We start from the raw sequence: 20,517 nt of genomic DNA on the forward strand, positions 1-20,517 counted from the left end.
GGGCTGTGGAGGTCATTCATTGGCCAGAGGTCAGCTTTATTTTGAGCTAGCCGCGTCTGGAGTGAAGGAAAAGGCATTAGGGCCTCTCTGGTCCCTTTCTCCGATCCCTCCAGTTTAGAGCTAAAAATATCGAAGGGAGAGTCGGGAGGCAGGTGAAGACCGAGGCTAAGGGTTAAAGAACTCCTCCAGGGCCGCCCAAGTGAATATGTCAGGCTCAGGGACCCAGCGGAATGCCAGCCGGCGCGCACACACACCCCTCGCCCCGCCCCGCCCCGCCCCGCCCCGCACTCCCTCCCCCTCCCTCCTTCCAGCGCCGGCGGGCGGCGCGCTCGGGAGGGCGAGCAGGGGCTGCGAGTGCCTACCCCCTCGGCGCCGGTTCCAGTGGCCCGCCCCCGCCTCTGAGCCCGCCCCCACTGGGCAGCCGGGGGCGTCCCCGCCTCTCTCCCCCCGGGCCGGGGAGCCGGGGGGCAGCGCCGGAGCCCGGGGGGAGCGCGGCCCCGCCGACCGGTCAGCCAGGGCTGGGGACAGCTTGGACGGCCCAGGGTAAGCGGGGTGAGGAGGGAGACGCGGGCGGGGCAGGCGCCAGGCTGGGTGGGCCGGGGGCTGCGCGGAGCCGGGGGAGGTGAAGCGGGGGAACGGCCGGGGCGACAGGCAACGGTGAGGAGGGAGGAGGGGGCCGGCGGGCTGGCGGGGGAAGCGGCTCGGGGGCGGCCACGTGAGAGCTGGAGCTGGGTTGGAGTGGGGGTTGCCTGCAAGGTGCTGGAGGCGGAGAGCAGGCTGAGCTCCGGCATCTCCCCCCCAAACTCCTACCAATCAGGTCATGGGGAGCCCAGCATCTTTCGACGCCCCCACCCACCCACTGCCACATGAACGTGGTGGGGACAAACAGCGGGCAAACGTGTATTTCGGCCCACGGGACCGAAAGGCACAGCCCTTAGTCTGGGGCAGGGACTCAGGTGTCCAGGCCGAGGGGAGCGGACAAGAAGCAGGCTTTGGCCCCTGTGTGTGACCCCCAGTCTCTTGCCGGGCGCTGTCTGCAGACTCACTGCAGAGCGCAGGCCTTGGAGAGGGAGCGCTCAGGGGCTGGGCCCTGCTTCTCCGGGTAGCCCCTTTTCACCCTCACCCAACCTGGGATGTGCAATTCAAAGACACGTAGACCCAGGACCCCTGCCTGGGAAGAGGGAGGGGGCATCAGTCACCTGTCAGTGGGGACGGCCACACCGGGGCCTGGTGAGTTCCAGGAGGCTGGCCCCAGCTTAGGGGCCTCTCTTGGGCCGCGCCCTGGCTTCAGCACTGTGCCCCGCTTTTATTTCCCTGTTATTCCCCAGAAAGGACTGCTTTCTGGGCAGGGAGTGTGGTGTCCAGGAGACTGTTTGGGTAGCACACATCCTAGTCACCTCTAAGTTGCCACACCCAGAGAGTCAGGTTGCATTCCTTGCCCTCTCCTCCTCCCCTAGGACGCCCCCTCCCCACCTGCTTGTGCTGGTTATGTAATTAACCCAGCTGAGGCTCTCTGCCAAGCTGACAGTGTCCAGGGATACCTGAGGGGCTGAGGGCATGGAGGGGTTTATGGGGAGGAGGGAATGGTACTTCCCCGATTTGGAGCCGGTATAAGTAGATAAGAACCTGTTGATGAAGAGACAATGCATGGGGCACGGAGGGGATCTCGGTCCTCCTCTTAGTTGACAGCTCAACTGGCTATGGGGTTTCATTAAGTCTCTGTTTTTTGGTTTTGGTTTTACCGTCAATGAAATGGAGAGAAGACACACACACACACACACACACACACACACTCAGACACATTCACACACTCAACATGTATGCAAGTAACTGTGGATAGTGACCCATCCCAGGACTGCGAAGTGGTCCCATTGAGAACGTGGAAAACCTTATGTGAAGGAAGGACCCCTGCACATAACAGTGGCTACTCTATCGAATGCCTACTCTGTGCCAGGCACTGGGCTTTACCACTCCCTGTGAAGTTTCTTGCCTCAAGTCACATTTGAGGTGAGTGGCAGAACTGGGAATCCAGCGCTGGTGGGTCTTACTCCAAATCCTGCCCTTGATTTACTATGCTGTCTGTACACACGCGTAGTGGATTGGGTCCTCTGAACCAGGACAGACTGAGGGACATTCAGCTGTGAACTGTGCACATGTGGAAAGAACATGTGTGTTTTCACACAGAAAACATACACACAGGCTGAAAAGCACAGCTCATCAGAATCCAGCAAACGTGCCCTGGACACATTTAGCAGACACCGGTGTCACCCTTCCTGGAAATAGTCCCCAGACAGGAAGTCTCAGGCATGTACCAGCCTCCCTCGTCACCCTCCCTTACAGGAGGAGAAGTCACCTAGCTAAGAGATATATGTAGATTATTTCAGACGTAGAGGCAATTGATCCCACTTTGACAGATGTGCAGAGCACAGCTCCGATTGGGCGGGTGGCCCACAGCTAGGACACATCAGAGCTGGGGTTTATACCCAAGCTCTAAAGTCACTGAAACTGAACAAGCAAGGAGTTCATGAATCCATATCAAGGTCCCACCCTGTAGCCGTGCTTTCCTGGCTGCTAGCAACCTGCTGGGTGCCAGGCCAACTGCACCCGGGGGTTGCCAGAGAATCCGACACAGACCTTGGCCTGTGTGCATTCACCAGCTAAAATCACTAAACTTGGAAGGTGGCAGTACTGTGACATTGTAGAAAGGAGTAGCTGCCCTTCCCAACTGTGTGACTTTGGGTCTACTTCTTACTTCCTCTGAGCCTTCTCTCTAAAGTAGGAATACCTATCCTATCCCTTGGGGATGTTGTATTCACTGAAGATAACCTTGTGGGTACACTAACAGAGCACGTGTTCAACAAGTATGCCCTCCAGAGCCAGGTGGTCATCTAGTCCAGGGGTATTTGGAAATGGGGGGGACATTTTGGGTCATCATGGTGACTGGAGGCTGCTGCTGCTGGCAGGTATGTCCTGGCAGCCAGAAACGTAAAATGTCCTGCTCAGTGAAAAATCTCTCTCCACAAAATGCCAGGAGGGCCTCCACTGAGACACGCTGGCCTAGACTCATCCCGTCACTGACCTGTCCAGAGCTCTGTGGGGAGGCAGGGCTCTAGTGCTCTTTCCACTCTGCTCTGCAGCCTGGCCAAAAGTCAGGTCATAATGCAAATCAGGAAAGACTGATACCCTCTGCTCCTTCCACATCTGCAGGAAAAATGGAGGAGGAAGGATGGAGAGGTTTTCGATAGATGAGATAGGGGTTCTGGGCAAGGACAGGCATTCTGAGGGGCAGTAACGGCTTCAGCAAAGGCCCTGCCGAGGTGGAAAAGTACAGGACACGTCCAGGGAAAAGCCGGCCCACCAAGGCCACCTCTTGTCCCACAGTCCAGGTGGAGGCCGCAGAAGACCCAGAGCGAGCAGGGGCAGCAATGGTTGGTCCTGACGGTGGCTGAAGCCCCAGCCCCTGGAATATGCAGCCCGGGGGAGCCCCAGGCAGCGGTGAGGACGCGGTGGCGGCGTGGGGCGGGAGGCATGGTCTCCACCTACCGGGTGGCTGTGCTGGGGGCGCGAGGCGTGGGCAAGAGTGCCATCGTGCGCCAGTTCCTGTACAACGAGTTCAGCGAGGTCTGCGTACCCACCACCACCCGCCGCCTCTACCTGCCCGCTGTCGTCATGAACGGCCACGTGCACGACCTCCAGATCCTCGACTTCCCGCCCATCAGCGCCTTCCCTGTCAACACGCTGCAGGTAGGAGGGCCCACGGGGGCTGTGGGGTGGTGGGGACATGGGGGGGTAGGAGTGAGGCTGGGCTCCAACCCGATCCGGGCTCTGGGTCTGGTGCCAGGCCTCCACCACTGGCTTCTGTGAGCTCTGCGCTGCACCATGGGCAGCTTAGAGCCAGACCAGGAATCTCTTCATTTGCACACTGGTGTATTCAAGAAGTACTTGATAAGCATTTAATGTTTGCCAGGCCTTGTGGTGGGCACTGGGGTAGAATGGTCTGTCAAAGGGACAGCAGAAGAAAAGGCCAGGACCTGGGAAAGGTCCTCAGAGACAAGTCTCTAGCCCAAGGGCCTTTTAAGTGACGCTGTCCTCTCAGAACTGGCCCATGGGGCACCCTTCCTGCAGGCACTGGATTCAGGTTCTGCCAGAGCCCTGGTTTGCAGCCTCCTTCCCCAAGTCTGCAGGGACCAGGTCCTCCTTCCCTCTCTCCAGTGTTGGCTTGAGAGGAGGTGGGTGCAGAGGGAGGCTGAGCTCTCTGACACATTTGCTCACCGAAGGCAGCCTCTCACCAGAGTGTGCAGAGGTTTTGCCCAGAAGGATAGGCACAGTAGTGGAGACTGGAACGCAGGGGCCACAGCTTGGCCAGTTGTAATTGTGCAAATACAGCAATCTCAGGCAGGGGCTGAGGGCTGGTGAGGGGCTCTGGCTTAGCCTTGTCTCAGCAAACCCGGGCAGAGGGGCCTTGGCCTAACCTCACGGACACTAGTTTCTGCCATCCCAGGTGCGAGGAGTCAGCACGCATCCAGCCCTTGGAAACAGCGAAGTCAGGGCAGTGGGCCTGGGGTCAGGGTCTTTTAGTTCTCCTCCAAAGGAGACCTTAACAGTAGCCTGAATGGATACACAGATCTTGCTCCAATCCGGCCCTTTGAGCTTTCTGTATTGTGAAAGCCCTTTGAGCTTTCAATTTTGTTGTGTACTTATTTTTTTATTTTAATGTAATTTCAATTTTGGCATAGGTAAGATACAATTCAAAAGTCAAACTTGGTAAAAAGGTATACCTAGCGAAATGTCAGTCCCGCCCTGATTCTCACCCCACCCTCTGTAGCCAATCTCATTGATTGTTAACGCTTACTTCCATATCCAGTGTTTCTTTACACAAATAAGAAAATGTATTCTTATTCCACTCCCTGTCTAACATTAAAAACATAAAATAAACTGTTCTCACCTTGGTATTTTGACTTAGCCTTATAACCTGGAGCTCTTCCCATGTCAGTATCTAGTTGTCGTCTTCATTCTCTTTCCACGACTACGCGCTATTCCACTGGAGAGATGTACTGTGAAGTCTCCTCTTGCTGGACAAGTGCGATGATTCCAATCTTGCTGTTTCACGTAATGCCACAAGGAGTAGTCTTGTACATAGCTGCTTTTTTTGTTGTTGTTGTACATAGGGAGCCATATGTATGGGATGGATTTCTGGAAATGGCATTGCTTAGATCAAAGGGGAAATGAAGCTAGAGTTTGGAAGGTGTCAGGGTACCCTCCCCTTCTATGAGGCGGCACATTTTGTGCTCCTGTGCGCAGTGTACCTGAGTGCTTGTTTCCCCACAGTCTTGCCATCAGAGTGTATCGTCAGACTTTAGGGTTTTTGACAATCTGATAGATGAGATGTGATCATCTCAGTGGAGTTTTTATTTGTACCTCTGATTATGAGTGAGGTTGAGAGCATCTTTTTATATGTTTAAGGACCTTTGTATTTCTTTTTCTGACAACTGTTAATGCCCTTTGCCCATCTTTCTATTGGATTGTTTGGCCTTTTTCTTCCTGATTGACCTGGAGTTTTGGACTCTCCAGGATGTCCAAGACTTCACTCCTGGAGCACAGGTAAGGAACTTTGAGCAGGGAAGTACTGAGAAGCCTCAAAGATCAAATATAAAACCCAAGAATCTCAATGGCCACCATCTAAAAATAAAAATACATTCTTCCCCGATTCCAGATGAAATCCAGCCCAGGAGAGTGGGGGTTTCCTGGCTCTGAGCTTCAACTGTTCCTTCCGCAGCCTCCTCTCCTCTGAGGTTAGAGGGCATATACAACCCACCAAAGGAATGAGCAGCAAATTCATGGTTGAGACCCAGGAGGCTGAACCTCCCTCAGCTCTTGTGTCCTTGGAACTGGATTCAGTTTTCAATTGTTCCTTCTCTGTCTTGACTCAGCCCCAAGATGGTCTTTTACAGTCTGGAACCCTGTATAGAACAAGCTGGATGGAAAGCTGAGCTTCCTTGCTTCCTCCCTTCAACAAGGGGCGATGGGACAAGCCAGCCAATCAGGAGTCTTCTTCCTCTCCCTTTTAGGAGCCCCCAGAGAGGCGTGGGTTGGAGACAGCCTGGAGGCCGCCTTGTGGAGGCAACATGTTACCGGAGAGGTGAGGCTGTCACCCTCGAAGGCTGGCAGCTGTTCCCTCTCCCTAGCAGAGAGCTGGAAAAGGGTGGGAGCTTCTCTGTCTGTTTCCCCTGGGATGGGGGAGCACCTGCAAATACATGTGGGTCCGAAGCTCCTGGAAGTCCAGCAAAATGCAGTCTTCCCTGATGGGAGAAGCCGGTTAATGGTTTTCTACAGTTCTAGATTTGTCCTTAGCATCTTCCCCTGCACCAAAGTTAAAACTCAGCACAAAGAAAAGATGCCACATCATCTCCCTGGGGAAATCCACTGCAGCAGCTTCTAAGCCTTTGAGTTGGGAAGTGCTTTTCTGGAGTCAGACTTAACTCTCTGCCACTGCCACCGAAGTCTTTTCCCTTTTATTGCTTCTCTGAGGTGAAGAGTCAGCTGCAGTCCTCCTTCATGCCTGATCCCTGCCCCAGCTCAGCTCACAAGCTGGCACAGGAGACATGCCTGTACCTCCTTTGCATCTTTTGCCCGGCCCCTGAAGGGAGAAAACCCTGGTGCCCATTGTCCTTGAAGTCCTCTGCCTCCCCCAACCTCCGGGACCCCCTTCTTTCTGCACACCGGCTGCCTTCAAATGCTCTTGCAGTTACCATCTGCTGGCAAGTTAATTAGCTAATTAATTCTTAAGAAACCTTCTCTTTAGTGCACTCAGCCTTTCTAGGGGTCTATTCATCTTGAGCTACAGCCCCACCCTGAGAATTTGCCACAAGCATTCAGGAAGTTCCATCTCCCTGGAGCTTCCGTGGGGCCCTGCTCTGTGTCAGTCCCCATTTTGCATCCAGTATGACACTTTTTCTCCTTAGGCCTTCTCCTGCTCAACCCTAAGGGCAGAATGGAACATACAGAAGGGGCACATCAGGGAGCAATCTGAGGGCAGCATTACCCACAGGAGTTCCTGTGATGCCAGTATAGGCCTGGTGGGGTTCAGACCATGGAGAGCTCACCAGGTTAGGTAGTGGGGTTAAGGAGCCGGCTAAGAGCCAACACAGTGCAAGGCACTGAGGGGAGAGGAGGGAGGGGTATGTAAAAATGAGGAGGGCCTGGCTCTGGTCCTCTCAGGAGTTCACAGCAGAATTCCAGAGCGGGGATGGAAACAGCTCTAACCAAGGTATTATCACAGGAGATGAACAGAGTAGTCCTTCGCTTGCAGGAAGGCTTCTTGGAGGAGGAGGCATTTGAGCTGAACCTTGGAAGATAGAGAAGATTTCAACAGGTCCCACAGCTACCTCAGGATTGGGCTCTTAGAGGCTCTTAATAAATGTACTTGAACAAAGAAGGATAGGATGGATGGATTGGGGAACAAAATGGGACAAGGACCATCTCATCTCCAGAAGGGCACAGGACAGTGCATGGCTCTGGAGGTTAGGCAGTGACCTGCCCGGGGCCTGGCCGGCTGGGGCTGGGTGGGTGTGGAAGGCGTGGGTTGCAGCGGCAGGTGAGAGTGCTGTCAATCTGTGGCTGAAGGTGCCTGGGGCTACGGGGAGTCCTCATGGCTGCTCTGACCTTGGCAGGAGTGGGCAGACGCCTGCTGCAGGGGACTCCGGAGCGTCCACGCCTACATCCTGGTCTACGACATCTGCTGCTTTGACAGCTTTGAGTACGTCAAGACCATCCGCCAGCAGATCCTGGAGACGAGGTGAGAGCCTGGGAGACAGTCCATTGCCATCTCGGTGGACGCCCCTGTGCTAACTAGTGAAAAAGGCGCAGTGGGGGGATGAAACTGAAGTACCGTCTGGTTCCCACACGTACACTCAGACACGCACACACGACATGTTGCCGTCTCCATTTCTGTTAACTCACTGGGCCCCTTCCCGTGGGTGGTTAACCTAGTGCAGTGGTTAACAGCAGGGGCTCCGAGAACAAGACTGCCAGAGCTATTCCGCTGCATTCCTTCAGGCCAGTGACCATGTCAGCCTCAGTTTCCTCATTTGTAAAATGGGGCTAACAATAGGACCCACCTTTTGGATCCGTTGTACCGATTAGAGGATAGAATGCACTTCCGGAGGTTAGCGCTGCGCCCACACGGGTGCACGGTAGGTAATACTATTACTGACCAGGCACAACCTGCCCTCACTGAGGTCCTGGCGTCGTGAGGCGGGCGGAGTTCTGAGATTGCCACCTCGCCCCGCAGGGTGATCGGCACCTCAGAGACGCCCATCATCATCGTGGGCAATAAACGGGACCTGCAGCGTGGGCGCGTGATCCCGCGCTGGAACGTGTCACACCTGGTGCGCAAGACCTGGAAGTGCGGCTACGTGGAGTGCTCGGCCAAGTACAACTGGCACATCCTGCTGCTCTTCAGCGAGCTGCTCAAGAGCGTCGGCTGCGCCCGCTGCAAGCACGTGCACGCCGCCCTGCGCTTCCAGGGCGCGCTGCGCCGGAACCGCTGCGCCATCATGTGACGCCGCCCCGCCCCGAGGCCCGGCGGGCGGCAGCCCCACGGGCCTGCGGAGCTGGAGCCGGGAGCCGCAGGAGCAGAGCTCCGGAGGTCTGGGCCCGAAACGCCCACAGCCGCACACTTCCCGGTGAGAGGCAGACAGGGAGGGGGAGCCTCCCGGTCAATGCCCAGACCCCGTCTCCCGCATCTGTCTTCCCGGGATGGCCACCCTTAGTGCTGTCGTTGGTGCAGTACCTGGCCCGGCCCCAAGGGGTGCACAGCCTGTCGGGATTGGGGGTGAGCGCGGGAAATGGAGGGTGGGGGTGGGGAGGTGCTGCCTCGGCTGGGCCCCACCCGTGTCCTCCAGAGCGACTGTCGTTGCCGCTCCGCGTCTTCCTTTCCCGGGACCATCCGTCCGCCCGAGCGTCTGTTGGTCCTTTCCTGTTTCATCCACCCTCCGGTGCCCCGCCCCGCCCCCAGCTCCACTCACAGGGCTCTCGTTTTGTCCATCCCCTTGTTGGAGACACAGGCAGCTTCCTTGTGAGGCCGGCCTTCTGACGGTCAGCTCCACCGGCCCGGGACGGCGATGCGGGTGGTCCAAGGACCCCAGTCGGGTCTGAGGGTTGAGGTCCCAGATCAGTCGGGGAGAAGGCTCAGCTCTCCCCGCTCCAGGGGGACCTCCCTGTCCAGCAGCCCCCTGAGACACAACAACCTACCTTCCAGCCTTAACTTGATGGTCCGTCCCTGCCGGGTGCCCCTCACCCCCTTCCTGACCCCTAAGCCGGATCACCCCTTGGGTTAAAACTTTTTTTCTTGACAGTGGAGAGGGAGTCTCCCAAAGGACAGATTTCTTTCCCTGACGCCAGGTTGCAGCCCTCTATTGCGTCCTGCGTTGGATGGTCTGCAGATTGGGGGATGTCGGTTTGGGAGAGCTGTGGTGGGCAGGCTGTTTCCCCGGTGGGGTTTGGGGGGTGGTTGTGCCAGTGAAGACTCTCTCTCCCCATTCCATTCCAATCTGATGCCCCAGACTCTGCCTGCTTGAGTCTCATATTACCCTGATGGATCTGGGGGAGGGGTAGAGCCAGATAAAGCATTATGGGGACCCCTGTATTTAGGGGAGATGTGCCCGCATCCCCACCCCTACGTGGAGGTCCTCAGGATCAATATATGCCCCCTCGTCTCAACACCAGTTGCCCTTTGCCCTGACTCACTCCACCCCATTTTCTCTGGCTGCTTGGCCGGGTTTCTACCTCTCGTTAACGCGAGTGATCACTGTCAGTTGTGTACTGATTTAGAAATAACAAAAATAATGAAGATACTAGGAGCGGCCTAAGGGATTCCTGGGGGACTTGGAAGGCTAGATAAATGGTGCATGTTCCCTGCCCCCTGGCCACGTCCTCCTTGAGGACGTGTAGTCCAGAGCGGTGATGGAGAGGAGCCCTGGTCTGATAGCAAGGTCCCTTGTTCGAAGAGCAGAAGATAGAATAACCCAGCCTCCACGTAGCTGAGCTGCGTTGTATAGACCAGGAAATCAGGGAGCCCAGAGCTGTGATGGAGAGGAGTCTGGGGGAGGGGTTGTGAGTGGGGAGTCTATCATCCAAATCCAGTAAGAGGGAATCTATGAATTCCCCAGCTGACTCCCCTTCCATCCACCAGAGTAGCGCAGCCCCACAGTGACTGCCTGACCTCGAGCAGTCCAATATTCCTGGGTTATAGCCCCCGATGTGCTGCGTGACTTTGGGCAAGTGACCTGCCCTCTCTGAGCCTCCCTCTGAATTGGAGGAGGTGGCTCCCCTTCCCCACACCTTGAAGTGGCTGGGAGGGTAAGGAACAGGGCCTGCCTCCCACCCCATTCACCGGGGGACTGGATAAGGGATGGCAGCATGTCACCTGCCCCATCACCGCCTCCCCCAGCTCTGAGACACCTGAGGAGGGGGTGGGGGGCCCAGGCCTCTGGCTGCCCATGTGGGAGCCACTGGAATGTATTGCCTGGCTGGCTGCCCTCATCCCCTCCGCTTCACCACAGGTCTTTTGATTTTTATTTTCTCCACCCCCATTCTGAGTCTCTGTCCTTCTCCCTGCCTCCCCTCCCACCCAGGGTTTCCCACCACAGGGTCTGGAAGTGTGTGTGACGCCCACTGCGCTGTGATCGGAAGTCAGATTAAAAATCAGGGAGTGTTTTCCCTCGTTTCTGTACCAGTGTGTTGGCTCAGTTCCTGATGGTGGAAGGGAAGGGGCTCCCTACAGGGCCTGCCTGCTAAGCTCTGCCAGGCAAGGAGGGTGAGGGCGATGAGGTGGCCCCGAGTCCCAGAACCCAAGGAAACCAGGAGAACTAAGGGGAAGAGTTTGGGACTCATCTCTTCACCTACCCCTGAACCTTCCCACTGATGGAAACCATCCAGAGGGGACGCATACGTAACATCTCCGACTCTCCCAGGAAAACTTTCATAACTAGACTCAATCCCCGTTTCTGCTTCTGTGTCTTTGTCCCACTTGCTGCTGAACCTCTGTGGCCTCTCTGCCATAACTTCATGGGTGTAGATGTGTTAACGCTCTCCACCATCCGTCTTGACTCTGATCTCAGTTCCCAAGCCCCAGAACGAAGCTTGAAGTACGGAAGAAACCCGTGTAGTGGGGCCATTGTCCCTGTCCGTGGTGCTGAAGCACCGGTCGCTTCAAGGAAAGATGGGCTGTCTGGGGCGATGTTGGTTGCCTGAGCCTCGAGAGAGGAAGATTTTTACCCCATCTCCCTCCCTATATCCTCTACCCCTCGCGTGGGAGAACGTTTGAGGCTGCACCTTCCTGCACCAGCACAGTGTCAGAGAGCAAGACTCAAGAGCTGCGGACTCCAGGTCAGACTCACACGTGTTTAATGACTTATACCAGTTGTGGACACGGTGGGCATAGCCAGAGGGCCAGAGGACAGGAGTTTGGTGAGCTGTTCTGGGGGAGGGCGATAAGATATAGGGTGGCCCCACTGCCCCTAGCCTAACTCTGGAGTTGGAGTGGGAGTAATGGGTTTTCCTTTTGCTCAACCATGCAAGTTGAGTCTGTTATCTGTCTTCTGACCCTGCCTGCCCAAGGCCCTGTGTTGAGGAGAGGGACCTTTCCTTCTGTTCTGCATCTGGGAGTCCAGCGGATACATGGGCATTCTTTTCACTTCCCCCTCCCCACACCCACAAGCTCCAGGATGAGAAGCCCCTCCTCAGACCCAGGACTCCTCTTCAGGTAGGAGTGGAACTTGATCAAGCTGCTGAGTTCCCAGGTCCCCCAAAGGCTGGGAGCTGCTCTCCAGTGCGGCGGCTGGCTGTGTCCTTTCCTTTCCTTCCTCCTTTTCCCCAGCCCAGCCTCCATCCACCAGAGCTGCCTCCCCTCCCTTGCTACCCAGCGCTGCTGCTCTCAGCCTGCCGCTAGGGGGCACCCTGGCTGGACGCAGGCGGAGGTAGGCCAGGGGCTTGGGAATTCGTGAAGGCCGCTTCTCAGGCCTGTGGTCTCTCCGGGGCCGGATTCTGGGCCTCAGTTTCAGCTTGTAGATGGACGGCACTCTCTGGGGCTTCCGGAGCGTTCTCTTGCCCTTGCCCAGACATGCCTTGGCTTTGTCAGAATCGAGGATGGAGGGCGACGGTGTGGGGTCCTCCGGGCTGGCAGACACAGTACAGACTGAGCAGTCCTGCCCTCCTTGAGCTGGGACCTTCCTCATCCTGGTGCCTTTGGCACTCAAGCTTGCCTTTGTCCTTGACACACTCTCTCTGGCCCCAGGTTTCCCTTTTGGGCTTCCTGGGCCTGTGGTAACAGCCAGCTTAGGGGAGCCTGTAGGGGCTGTCTTCCAGGCTCCCAGGTCCACTTTAATGAGGGGTGGGGGCCCCTGAGCCAGTTCTTGGATGACTCTCTCATAAGGACCTCCAGGCTCAGGCCACCGCCCACCCAGGCTGGGGACGTAGACTCCACTGCGAGGGATGACCCCAGACCCCGGGCCCTGGGGACAGGCAGCCCCCACCTCTAGCAGCTTCATGTTGGCCAAAAGCTCCTCCTCAAGGCTATGGTAGATGGCTTGCTCCTTGGTCCCATCCAGGGGCAGGGGAGTGTACCTCCCCCCGTGGTTCTGTGGGCCCAGGGCCCAGGACTCTCCAGTGTCTGCTGTCACCCGGATGTCCAGCTTCTGGTCCCCTTGCCTCCCTTCCACAGAGCAGTCCCCATGTCCGGACCCAGCCAGGACTCCAGAGGTAGCCCTTAGTGGGATGAAGCTTCTCCCTAATTCTGCTGTGGGACCTCCACTTGCAGTGCCTGGAAAACTTCTTCCTGGAGTTGGGGGGTGGGCAGCAGGCAGCCGGACAGGGATCTTGGTGGGTCCTTTAACAGGGGATGGAGAACGAACTGATGCCCGTTCCCTGAACTGAGAGGAAGCGCCCTCGACTTCACCCCAGGGTGGCTGCCTGGGGCCCCTGCGCTGGGCTAAGCTGGAGTAGCGAGGCGGGGGAGATGGTCCTCTTGCTGGTGTCCCTTTGCTCGTGGCCTCAGAGGCCCAGAGTCTCTGGGGAGTTGGGGCCCTGGCATGGGTCCCCCAGTTGTCTGGCTCTTCGTGAACCCAAGATGTAGGCGTCCTTCCCCTGGGGAGTTCAGGGGAGTATCTGTCCTCCCTCTTCCCTGAGGAGGTGCACCATGGGTCTCGGGCCCTGTGGGTAGGTGAGGACTGGGGAATGGGTGAGCTGTCCCCAGCTGGCAGGTGCCTCCGAGACGGGGCAGGTGGCCTCTCCTGGCACCTGAAAGGGAGAATCATAAGGCTGGCGGGGTCATCTAACCCAGTCCCCTGGTCCTGGGAAGGGATAGCCTTTCCCCAGCCAGAACTCCAGGAGGGCCAGACTTCATGTTGAAGGAAACATGCTGCCTCTCCCTCTGTGTCTGCCCAAGAGTCTTCCTTATGACAGATACTGTTTAAGTCTATTCTCCCGCATTCCCTGTGGAGCACATAGAAAGACACCTGGTATGGGCCCAGGGTTACTTCAAATCCTGCAACTACAGGTCACCAGTCTTGGGTGGCAGAGGGGTGTTAGTGTCTGTCCTACCATGAAATGGCAGAAGGACCTTGAGTACGTCTGTTCCCTTTATGATCCTCAGCTTCCTCATCTGTGAAATGGGAGGGCATATGAAGTAATTCGATGGTCCCAAAGGTACTGGGTGCTTTTTTGGTTCTGAACACCTGAGGTCTTGTTGGGGTAGGGCCACTGCCGAGGAACCTGCTCTCTTTATCTTGGGATGAGGTGGCCTCGGAGAATGTGGACTCCAAAAGAGAAAGAGGCCCTGCCCTATCCCTCCCCGTACCTCAGGAACGGTGCTGTCTCTCTGAGGACCCCTGCTCCAGCTCCCCATTCCCTGCGGGGTGTGGGGGACGACGAGGCAGAGGGCCTCAGCTTTCGGCCTGAAGAAGTATATGTCTTCCAGTCCACAGGGGGTAGTGGGTTCTGGGAACGGCTGATCGTCATCGTAGGCTGTGGCTGCCAGGGCTCGTCCTGCACCCTCACTTCGTGCTGCACCGGTGGAACTGGGAGCTTCAGGAAGCTGCCTGGCTTGTGTGCTACCCAAACAGCCCCCCAGAGAGGAGAGAAGGAAAGGGTTAAATTCTTGCTGATGTTCCTCTTCCCCAGCTGTCCTATGCTCCACATCCCATATTAGACACAGTGGGATCTACAATGACAGTGACAGCGACAGTGCCAGAATTACCTTACTTAAGGGTAAGGGATGAAATCTGGTCGGAGGCCTGGGGTAGGGTGGGGGGAACTAGTTTAAAGCTGAGTTTGTCTTGCAAATCCACATCGTTTACTTAGATTGCATGCTTATTTGGGGGGTCCTGAGGTGCTGATGGAGATGATCGGAGGATTGAAGACCCCTCCAAGTTATGCTTTGGTGCCACCACGTGGACAGCAGAGCCAGACCTGAGCCTTGCCAAGAGGCCCCCCGACCAAATGCTGATTCTCTGTGTGTCTGGCGTCATCTTGTGGCTATAACTGGTATTGCACCATGGCTGCTAGCTTTCCTTCTAGGGCTGATGGAGCAGCACACCTGTCCCTTCTAGAGTAGCTTCATTCCTCCATCCCCGCCGCAGCCCCGCACACCTCTTTCCCCTGGAGATGAGACCTACCATCCACTTCCGGCCTCCCGACCCAGAACACAGAGAGGGGACTCTCAAGGGACTCACAGAGGGATGTGCACCGGCATGGGTCGTGTTTGTCCAGATAATGGCCGAGTGTGTCCCAGCCACCCCCCACACGCACCATCACGTGGTTCCGGAGGACCTGCAGTGGGCAAGGGGAAGGTTGAGGGAAGGGTAGAGAGCCTCCACGCTTCCTGGACCAGCCTGCAGGCTTCTAGCATGCACCCCCACGCATGTTCACATGTACATGCAAACACTCTCTCGCACACATGTGTAGTTGAGAGTGTGCATATTTTGCAGTTTGAGTGACATCCGTGACTGGCATCGGATAACACGTTGTCAAGGGTGGAGGCCAGGCTGACAACCAGAAAGCTGCCCCACAAGGAGACAAGGGATCTCACAAGCATTGTGTAGTCCGGCCCCAGAGCCCTCTCTTCTCTCCCCTTGCTGTGAAGGGGTTTGCCCCTGCAAATGCTTGTATCAGAAATGGGGCCCTGGCTTTGCTCTGTAGCCTGTGTCAAAGAATCCGAGGGGATCTCAGCTGCACTGCACTCTGGGTCACACAGTCTCTCCAGGTTTCCGTTTCTTCTGTTGAAAAGTGGGGCCACAATTCCTTGCCCCAGCCTACTTGTCAGGGCTGTCAGCTTAGGGTCTCGGTGAGGGCTCAGGGAGTTGGCGCTGCCCCCAGGTGTGGCCTATGCCCAAGGAAAGGGCTTGGCCATGGCCCTGAGCTGCTGGCCACACCCCCAGGTACCGGTTTCCAGTGAAGAACAGCCAGGTAGGAGGGAGTGGGGAGAAGGTAGTGGGAGGCACATGTCAGACATGTATTACTGCTCAAGCTGCAGAATGTTCCAAGCCAGGCATGTGGGGGGGGAACTATGGGGTCTGTGTGACTGGGCCAGGCACCAAATACACACTTGGGCTCTCAGGCCCCTTGCTCTGACCAAGCGTGTGGGTGGAAATTGGGAGTACCCTTTGTAGCCTACTTCTTCCTGCAGACGCCTCTGGACTAGGCTAAGGGGGAGGGGGTGGTCGTTCTGGCTGCCCTTATGGGAGGAAGGGATAGGCTCGCCAACTTTGTCAGGAGTTTTCCGGAATTCTCCAAGGGAGAGAAAGCAAGTCCCAAGGCCTGATAAGTTGGGGTGAATGGTGACAGCCTGTCCTTGCCTCAGGCCTGGGCAGGTTCCCACGGAAGGAAACCCTATTCTGCTGACTCTGAGGGCCTCTCCAGCCTCCTCCTTGGACTTACCCGGATAAAGATAAGGGTGTCGGAGTCCCCTACGCGGTACTTCCCCTCAGACACCTTGACCATGGAGAACTGAACGGGGCACGTGCAGTGGCTCACGAGGCTCTGAACCTGCGGACAGTGGGCAGTGGGTACAGCCCTCCCTCTGCACAGGTGCCCAGCTCCCCCCACCCCACGCTGCCCCCAGAGCCAGCCTGAGACTTCTGCTGAGGTCAGGGCTGGGGGCCGAGAAATGAGTAGAGACTTTGAATGCCAGTGAGCACAAGACTGTGAGTGGTCACCTGTGCCTCACTGCCCTCATGGGTCCGCTGGCGCAGGTGGGGGAGTGTAATGGTGAAAAAGGCGGCCCTTGGTATCTGACAGGCTTGGCTCAGAGTCCTGCCTCCACTGCATCGTAGGCCTTGGGCAAGTTAAGAAACCTCCCTGAGCCCGATGACTCGGTGGTAGGAAGGGGGTAAATCGAAGTAAGAGCTAACTCCTATGACAAGCCCCCTCTGTGCCAGCACTTCCTGAGCACTTCAGTTGCTCTTTAATATTTAGTACTCACGTCAGTCATAGAAGGTAGGTGCTGTTACGATCCCCATGCTACAGATAAGGGAACTGAGGCACAGAGAGGTTAAACAACTTGACTCAAGTCACACAGCTGCGAAGCCATGGCGCTCAGAGACTTGGTCTGAGATGTCAGAGATGGTGCTAGAGTCTGTGTACTTAAAAAGTGTCCCACCAGGGGTTAAAGGAGAGAGGTGTAGAGTGCTGGGTTCATAATAATAATAATAAATGAAATAAGAGGCTTAGCTACTGCTCTATGTGATTAGGGCTGAGGCTCAGAGTGGGACATGATTTACATAAAGTCACACAGTGGATTATTGTCCAGGAGGGGATTGGAGCTCAAGAAGCGGGAGGCGCAGAGGGGGCGGGGCAAAGGGAGGCTGGCTCTTACAGGTGTGTCCAAGCTCCTCACCATCTGGTCCAAGTTGCCGAAGTGGCAGAGCCTGCGGGTGGGCGGCGTGGGCAGCGGGGAGTCGGGCGGGGGCAGGGCCAGCTCCTGCCGTAGCTCCTGCTCGATCTCCTCCTCCAGCTGCACCAGGGTGGGCGCCGCCACTCCAAAGCGCCAGGCCCGGCGGCCCAGCTCCAGTAAACACAGCACCACGTTCTTCACGTTCTTGCGCAGCACCAAGTCCTCCGTCTCAAACATCAGCACCTCTGGCCATGGGGGGTTGGGGGAGAAAGAGGGGCAGGCAGCCTGAGCGGGTGCGAAAGTCATGGGGGCCATTCTTGGACTGCAGTGGCAGGCATGGGGGGTGGTCTGGGTCTGAGGACCCCGAGTCACGCCAGCCCCTAGGAAGGGTCTGGACCAAGTCGCTCAGGCTCTGAGTGCAGACAAGAGGCCCATCTAACAGGAGAGGTCATTGGGGTGGGAAGAGGTGACAGCCAAGCAAAAGAACCTGGGGCCTTCTTGTGGGCCTCAGCGAGGGAAGGGTTAACTCTATCTTGACTTTCTCCCCACTCAGTTGCCAGGATGGGTGCCCAGAGCAAGAAGCAGTTTGTTCTGCTTCCAGACCACTTCTTTCACCTCCAGTTTCCACTAGGCACCTCGAACTCAACCCCCAGCTCAACTATAATCAGGCAGGCTCTGGAGCCCGACTGCTAGCATTGGAACCCTAACTGACCCACCAGCTGTGACCTCGAGCCTCAGTTTCCTCTTCTGTAAAATGGGGATGGAGTCTGTTTCATGGGGTTGTTGAGAGGGTAGTGGTTACTGTGTGCAAAGTCCCACACGTGCTCTGATCCATCCTCCGTCCTGCCCGGGGTTGCCTTGCCACCAGCCAGTAGCTCAGCCTGACCCTTTCCTCAGCCTCACCCCCACTGCCTTTGGCATGTAGGATATTGCAACATCCTGCTTTATCCTGCTGCTGGGTCCAAGGCCAAGGAGATGAGTCACAAGTCCCAGCATGACTGGCCACTCCCAAATGTCCAGTGCCTCCTACCTGTCCTCGCCCTGCCCACCCTCACCCTGTGCCCTCACCAGCTCCGTCATCCAAACACAGTGCTTTTTCTGTGCCTTAGTCCCAGCTGTGTCCCTGCCTAGAATTCCCTTTTCCCCAAACTTCTCTTTATTCCACAAGACTCAGCTCACACCTCCTTCTTCTATGTGGTCTCTCCATCCCCCCCACACTTTATTAGGTCGCTGTTTCCTCCCTTGGCTCCCCAGCACACACACCTCTCTGTCATGCGGGGAGGCATGCGGGGTCTCTAGTCCCACTTCCCACATAAGAACACAGGACACGGTGAGGCCAAAAAGGAACACCCACTGAGCCATAGATAGGGGAGTCATACCACTATATTCTCACTGGCGGCTGGGTTGGAGACACAGGAGGCAGGAGCCACATGATCCGCAACCTGCCATCCACTTGTCTCTGCCAGCCAACCCACTTACTAGCTGCAATCCAGCTCTCCGCAATCTGCAATCCACACTCCACCACGTCAGGCCACTACACCACCACACTACCACACTTTGCTAGCTTAGCCGCAGCAGTTATATGTGGCTAATGGCTCACTGGTTACAGCTGACGGCCAACTAGTCACAGCTGATGGCCATCTACTACCTGAGCCAGCACCTTTCCACATGAGGCCGAGAGCCTGGAAACTGCTCTCTGGGGCTCTGTCCCCACACTCTCCTTTAAGCTTTTATCACTTGGGCCGTAGTTTAGGTATCGACTCATTCATCTCCCTTCCTAGACCCTGAACCCCTTGGACACTGGGTCTCAGTGCCCTGGGTCCTTAGTAGCCAGCATGGTGCTTGACACAAAGTAGATAGGTACTCAATATGTGTTTGTTGAATGAATGAATCATTCAATCAACACACTTATTTTTTGAGGGTTTACTATGAGACGGGGAAACTGAGGCATGAAAAGGGATGAGCTGGCCCAAGGCAAATCTGGAAGGTGGGTCCCGGCTTTTGATCCCCAGTGCACCCTGGTCCTCGGAGAGGAGGTGGATGCTTGGCAAGGTAAGGGGCTTAGGGGTCCAGAGAGGGTACCTTGGATGCCCATCTCCTTGCGACACCACTGGATGAAGTTGGACACGTTGTCCCGGGCCTGGAATGTGCCCGGATGGGCGGCCCCGTTGCAAGAAACCCCAGCCCGAGGCATGGGAATCCTTTGGGCTCTGGCAGGCGCCTCAGCGAGGAAGGCCAGAGCCGCCGCGGTAATGGCATTGGCATGCTGGCACAGCACCGCGCCGGTCTCCAGCACCTGTAGGAAGTTGGCTGCATCGATGTCCAGACCATAGAGATCCCGAAGCCACTCGGCCAGGTCTTCTTTCATGGCTTCCAGGTACTGCTGGCTGGATTTAAAGGGCCGGATGCTGCGCACAGGAGGCCGTGGGGTCCCAGGCCTCCTCCCACGTCCCTCAGGCTGGGACATGGCTCCACAACAGGGGAGGAGGTGGGCACCTGCTCTTTCCAGCTGCTGCGTCTTGGTTGGTTCTCTCTGACTTCAGGGTTCCCCTTCTATCCTCTCAGGGCCAGGACTTCCGGCTCTGCTACTTGCCGCTGCTGGCTTCAGCTACTGCCACCAGACCCGCCCGGTACCTGCCCCCCCCACACACATTCCTCAGTCCCCCGCCAGAACTTTCCCTACTTGGTGGCCCTGCAGCAACCTTACTTTCCCACTGCCCAATCTGCTCAGAGTTCTCCACCTTCCAGGAGGGATGGAGGTGAGGGCATTCCCCCCACCCCAGGACTGGACAGGCCAGGCTAGATGCCTCCCACCCCCCACCGCTGGCAGTGGAGCCTGGTATAGCTGTGGGCCTTTCTACTCTGCTTTCCTCTCTCCTTGGAGACAGCGGCTGCTACAAACACTCCTTGTTAACCCTTCGTGGCAGGCAAGCATTGCCCTGCAGTCTGCCCTGGAGCCAGTGCACCAGGGAGGAGAGGCTGGGGTTGAGCAGGGTGGGGTTTCTGGGGATCTGGGGGGGGGGGAAGCAGGGTCAGGGGGTGCTTTGGCACTTGGTGTTAAGTGAACACTGTAGGATGGGGATGAAATAGACACAGCGATAGAGTCCAAACACATGAGTTTAGCTCTGGACCTTTTGCTAAATCCCTCTGTGACCTTTATAGGCTACCTAGCCTGTCTGTGCCTTAGTTTCCTCAACTGTAAAATGGGAATAATAATATCTACCTCTCGGGGTGTTATAGGGAATAATGGAATAATGTATATGGAAAAATATCAGACTGTCAGGACACACACATGCTCAGGACTAGGTGGGTCCTACCTCTCAGTGATTCTCCCAGCAGCCCTGTCTAGGCACCATGATTCCTACTTTCTTGGAGAACCTGCCCTGTCCCCAAATCTAACTACATGATTCCTCTAGAGTGGGCTGTCCATCACAGTACCTCACACCATGGCCACAGCAATGCATTCATTCAACAAACATTTCTTGAGTACCTACTGTGTGCCAGGCACTTATTACAGACCCAAGGACGGAGCTATAAATGAGCCCCTGACCTCATGGGTGCTGCTCACATGTCAGTGGCTGCTGGATGACAGATAACAAACAAATCTATAGTAAGTCAGATGGTGATAA

The 20,517-nt window shown here is 56.5% G+C and overlaps 2 protein-coding genes across 3 annotated transcripts; one reads left to right on the forward strand and one right to left on the reverse strand.

Annotated features, from left to right (window-relative positions):
* Nucleotides 1-307: 307 nt before the first annotated feature.
* Nucleotides 308-10,732, forward strand: RASL10B (RAS like family 10 member B). Of its 2 annotated transcripts, XM_081028129.1 has the most exons (5): nucleotides 308-543; nucleotides 3,382-3,744; nucleotides 6,069-6,139; nucleotides 7,671-7,795; nucleotides 8,291-10,732. In XM_081028129.1, exons 2-5 carry the CDS (start codon nucleotides 3,468-3,470, stop codon nucleotides 8,559-8,561), a joined length of 744 nt encoding a protein of 247 aa, XP_080884255.1. In that variant the 5' UTR covers nucleotides 308-543; nucleotides 3,382-3,467; the 3' UTR covers nucleotides 8,562-10,732. The 2 variants fall into 2 exon arrangements, with proteins under 2 accessions (XP_080884255.1, XP_080884256.1); XM_081028130.1 differs by lacking the exon at nucleotides 6,069-6,139.
* Nucleotides 10,733-11,390: 658 nt separating this feature from the next.
* Nucleotides 11,391-19,761, reverse strand: GAS2L2 (growth arrest specific 2 like 2). Its single transcript, XM_081027044.1, has 6 exons — nucleotides 18,971-19,761; nucleotides 16,892-17,133; nucleotides 15,934-16,041; nucleotides 14,730-14,826; nucleotides 13,856-14,108; nucleotides 11,391-13,296 (listed from the first exon to the last, which is right to left on the reverse strand). Exons 1-6 carry the CDS (start codon nucleotides 19,353-19,355, stop codon nucleotides 11,742-11,744), a joined length of 2,640 nt encoding a protein of 879 aa, XP_080883170.1. The 5' UTR covers nucleotides 19,356-19,761; the 3' UTR covers nucleotides 11,391-11,741.
* Nucleotides 19,762-20,517: the final 756 nt, after the last annotated feature.

This window comes from Rhinolophus hipposideros (genome assembly GCF_964194185.1).
Source record: "Rhinolophus hipposideros genome assembly, chromosome: 20".
In the NCBI taxonomy this organism is placed as follows: domain Eukaryota; kingdom Metazoa; phylum Chordata; class Mammalia; order Chiroptera; family Rhinolophidae; genus Rhinolophus; species Rhinolophus hipposideros.

Coding starts and splice junctions, on each gene's coding strand:
- RASL10B (XM_081028129.1), top strand. CDS start 3,468: ATGCAGCCCGGGGGAGCCCCAGGCAGCGGTGAGGACGCGGTGGCGGCG. Junction 3,745..6,068: donor TCCCTGTCAACACGCTGCAG/GTAGGAGGGCCC, acceptor TCTCCCTTTTAG/GAGCCCCCAGAGAGGCGTGG. Junction 7,796..8,290: donor CAGCAGATCCTGGAGACGAG/GTGAGAGCCTGG, acceptor CTCGCCCCGCAG/GGTGATCGGCACCTCAGAGA.
- GAS2L2 (XM_081027044.1), bottom strand. CDS start 19,355: ATGTCCCAGCCTGAGGGACGTGGGAGGAGGCCTGGGACCCCACGGCCT. Junction 14,827..15,933: donor ACACCCTTATCTTTATCCGG/GTAAGTCCAAGG, acceptor TGCCCACTGCAG/GTCCTCCGGAACCACGTGAT. Junction 13,297..13,855: donor GAGACAGCACCGTTCCTGAG/GTACGGGGAGGG, acceptor TCTCCCTTTCAG/GTGCCAGGAGAGGCCACCTG.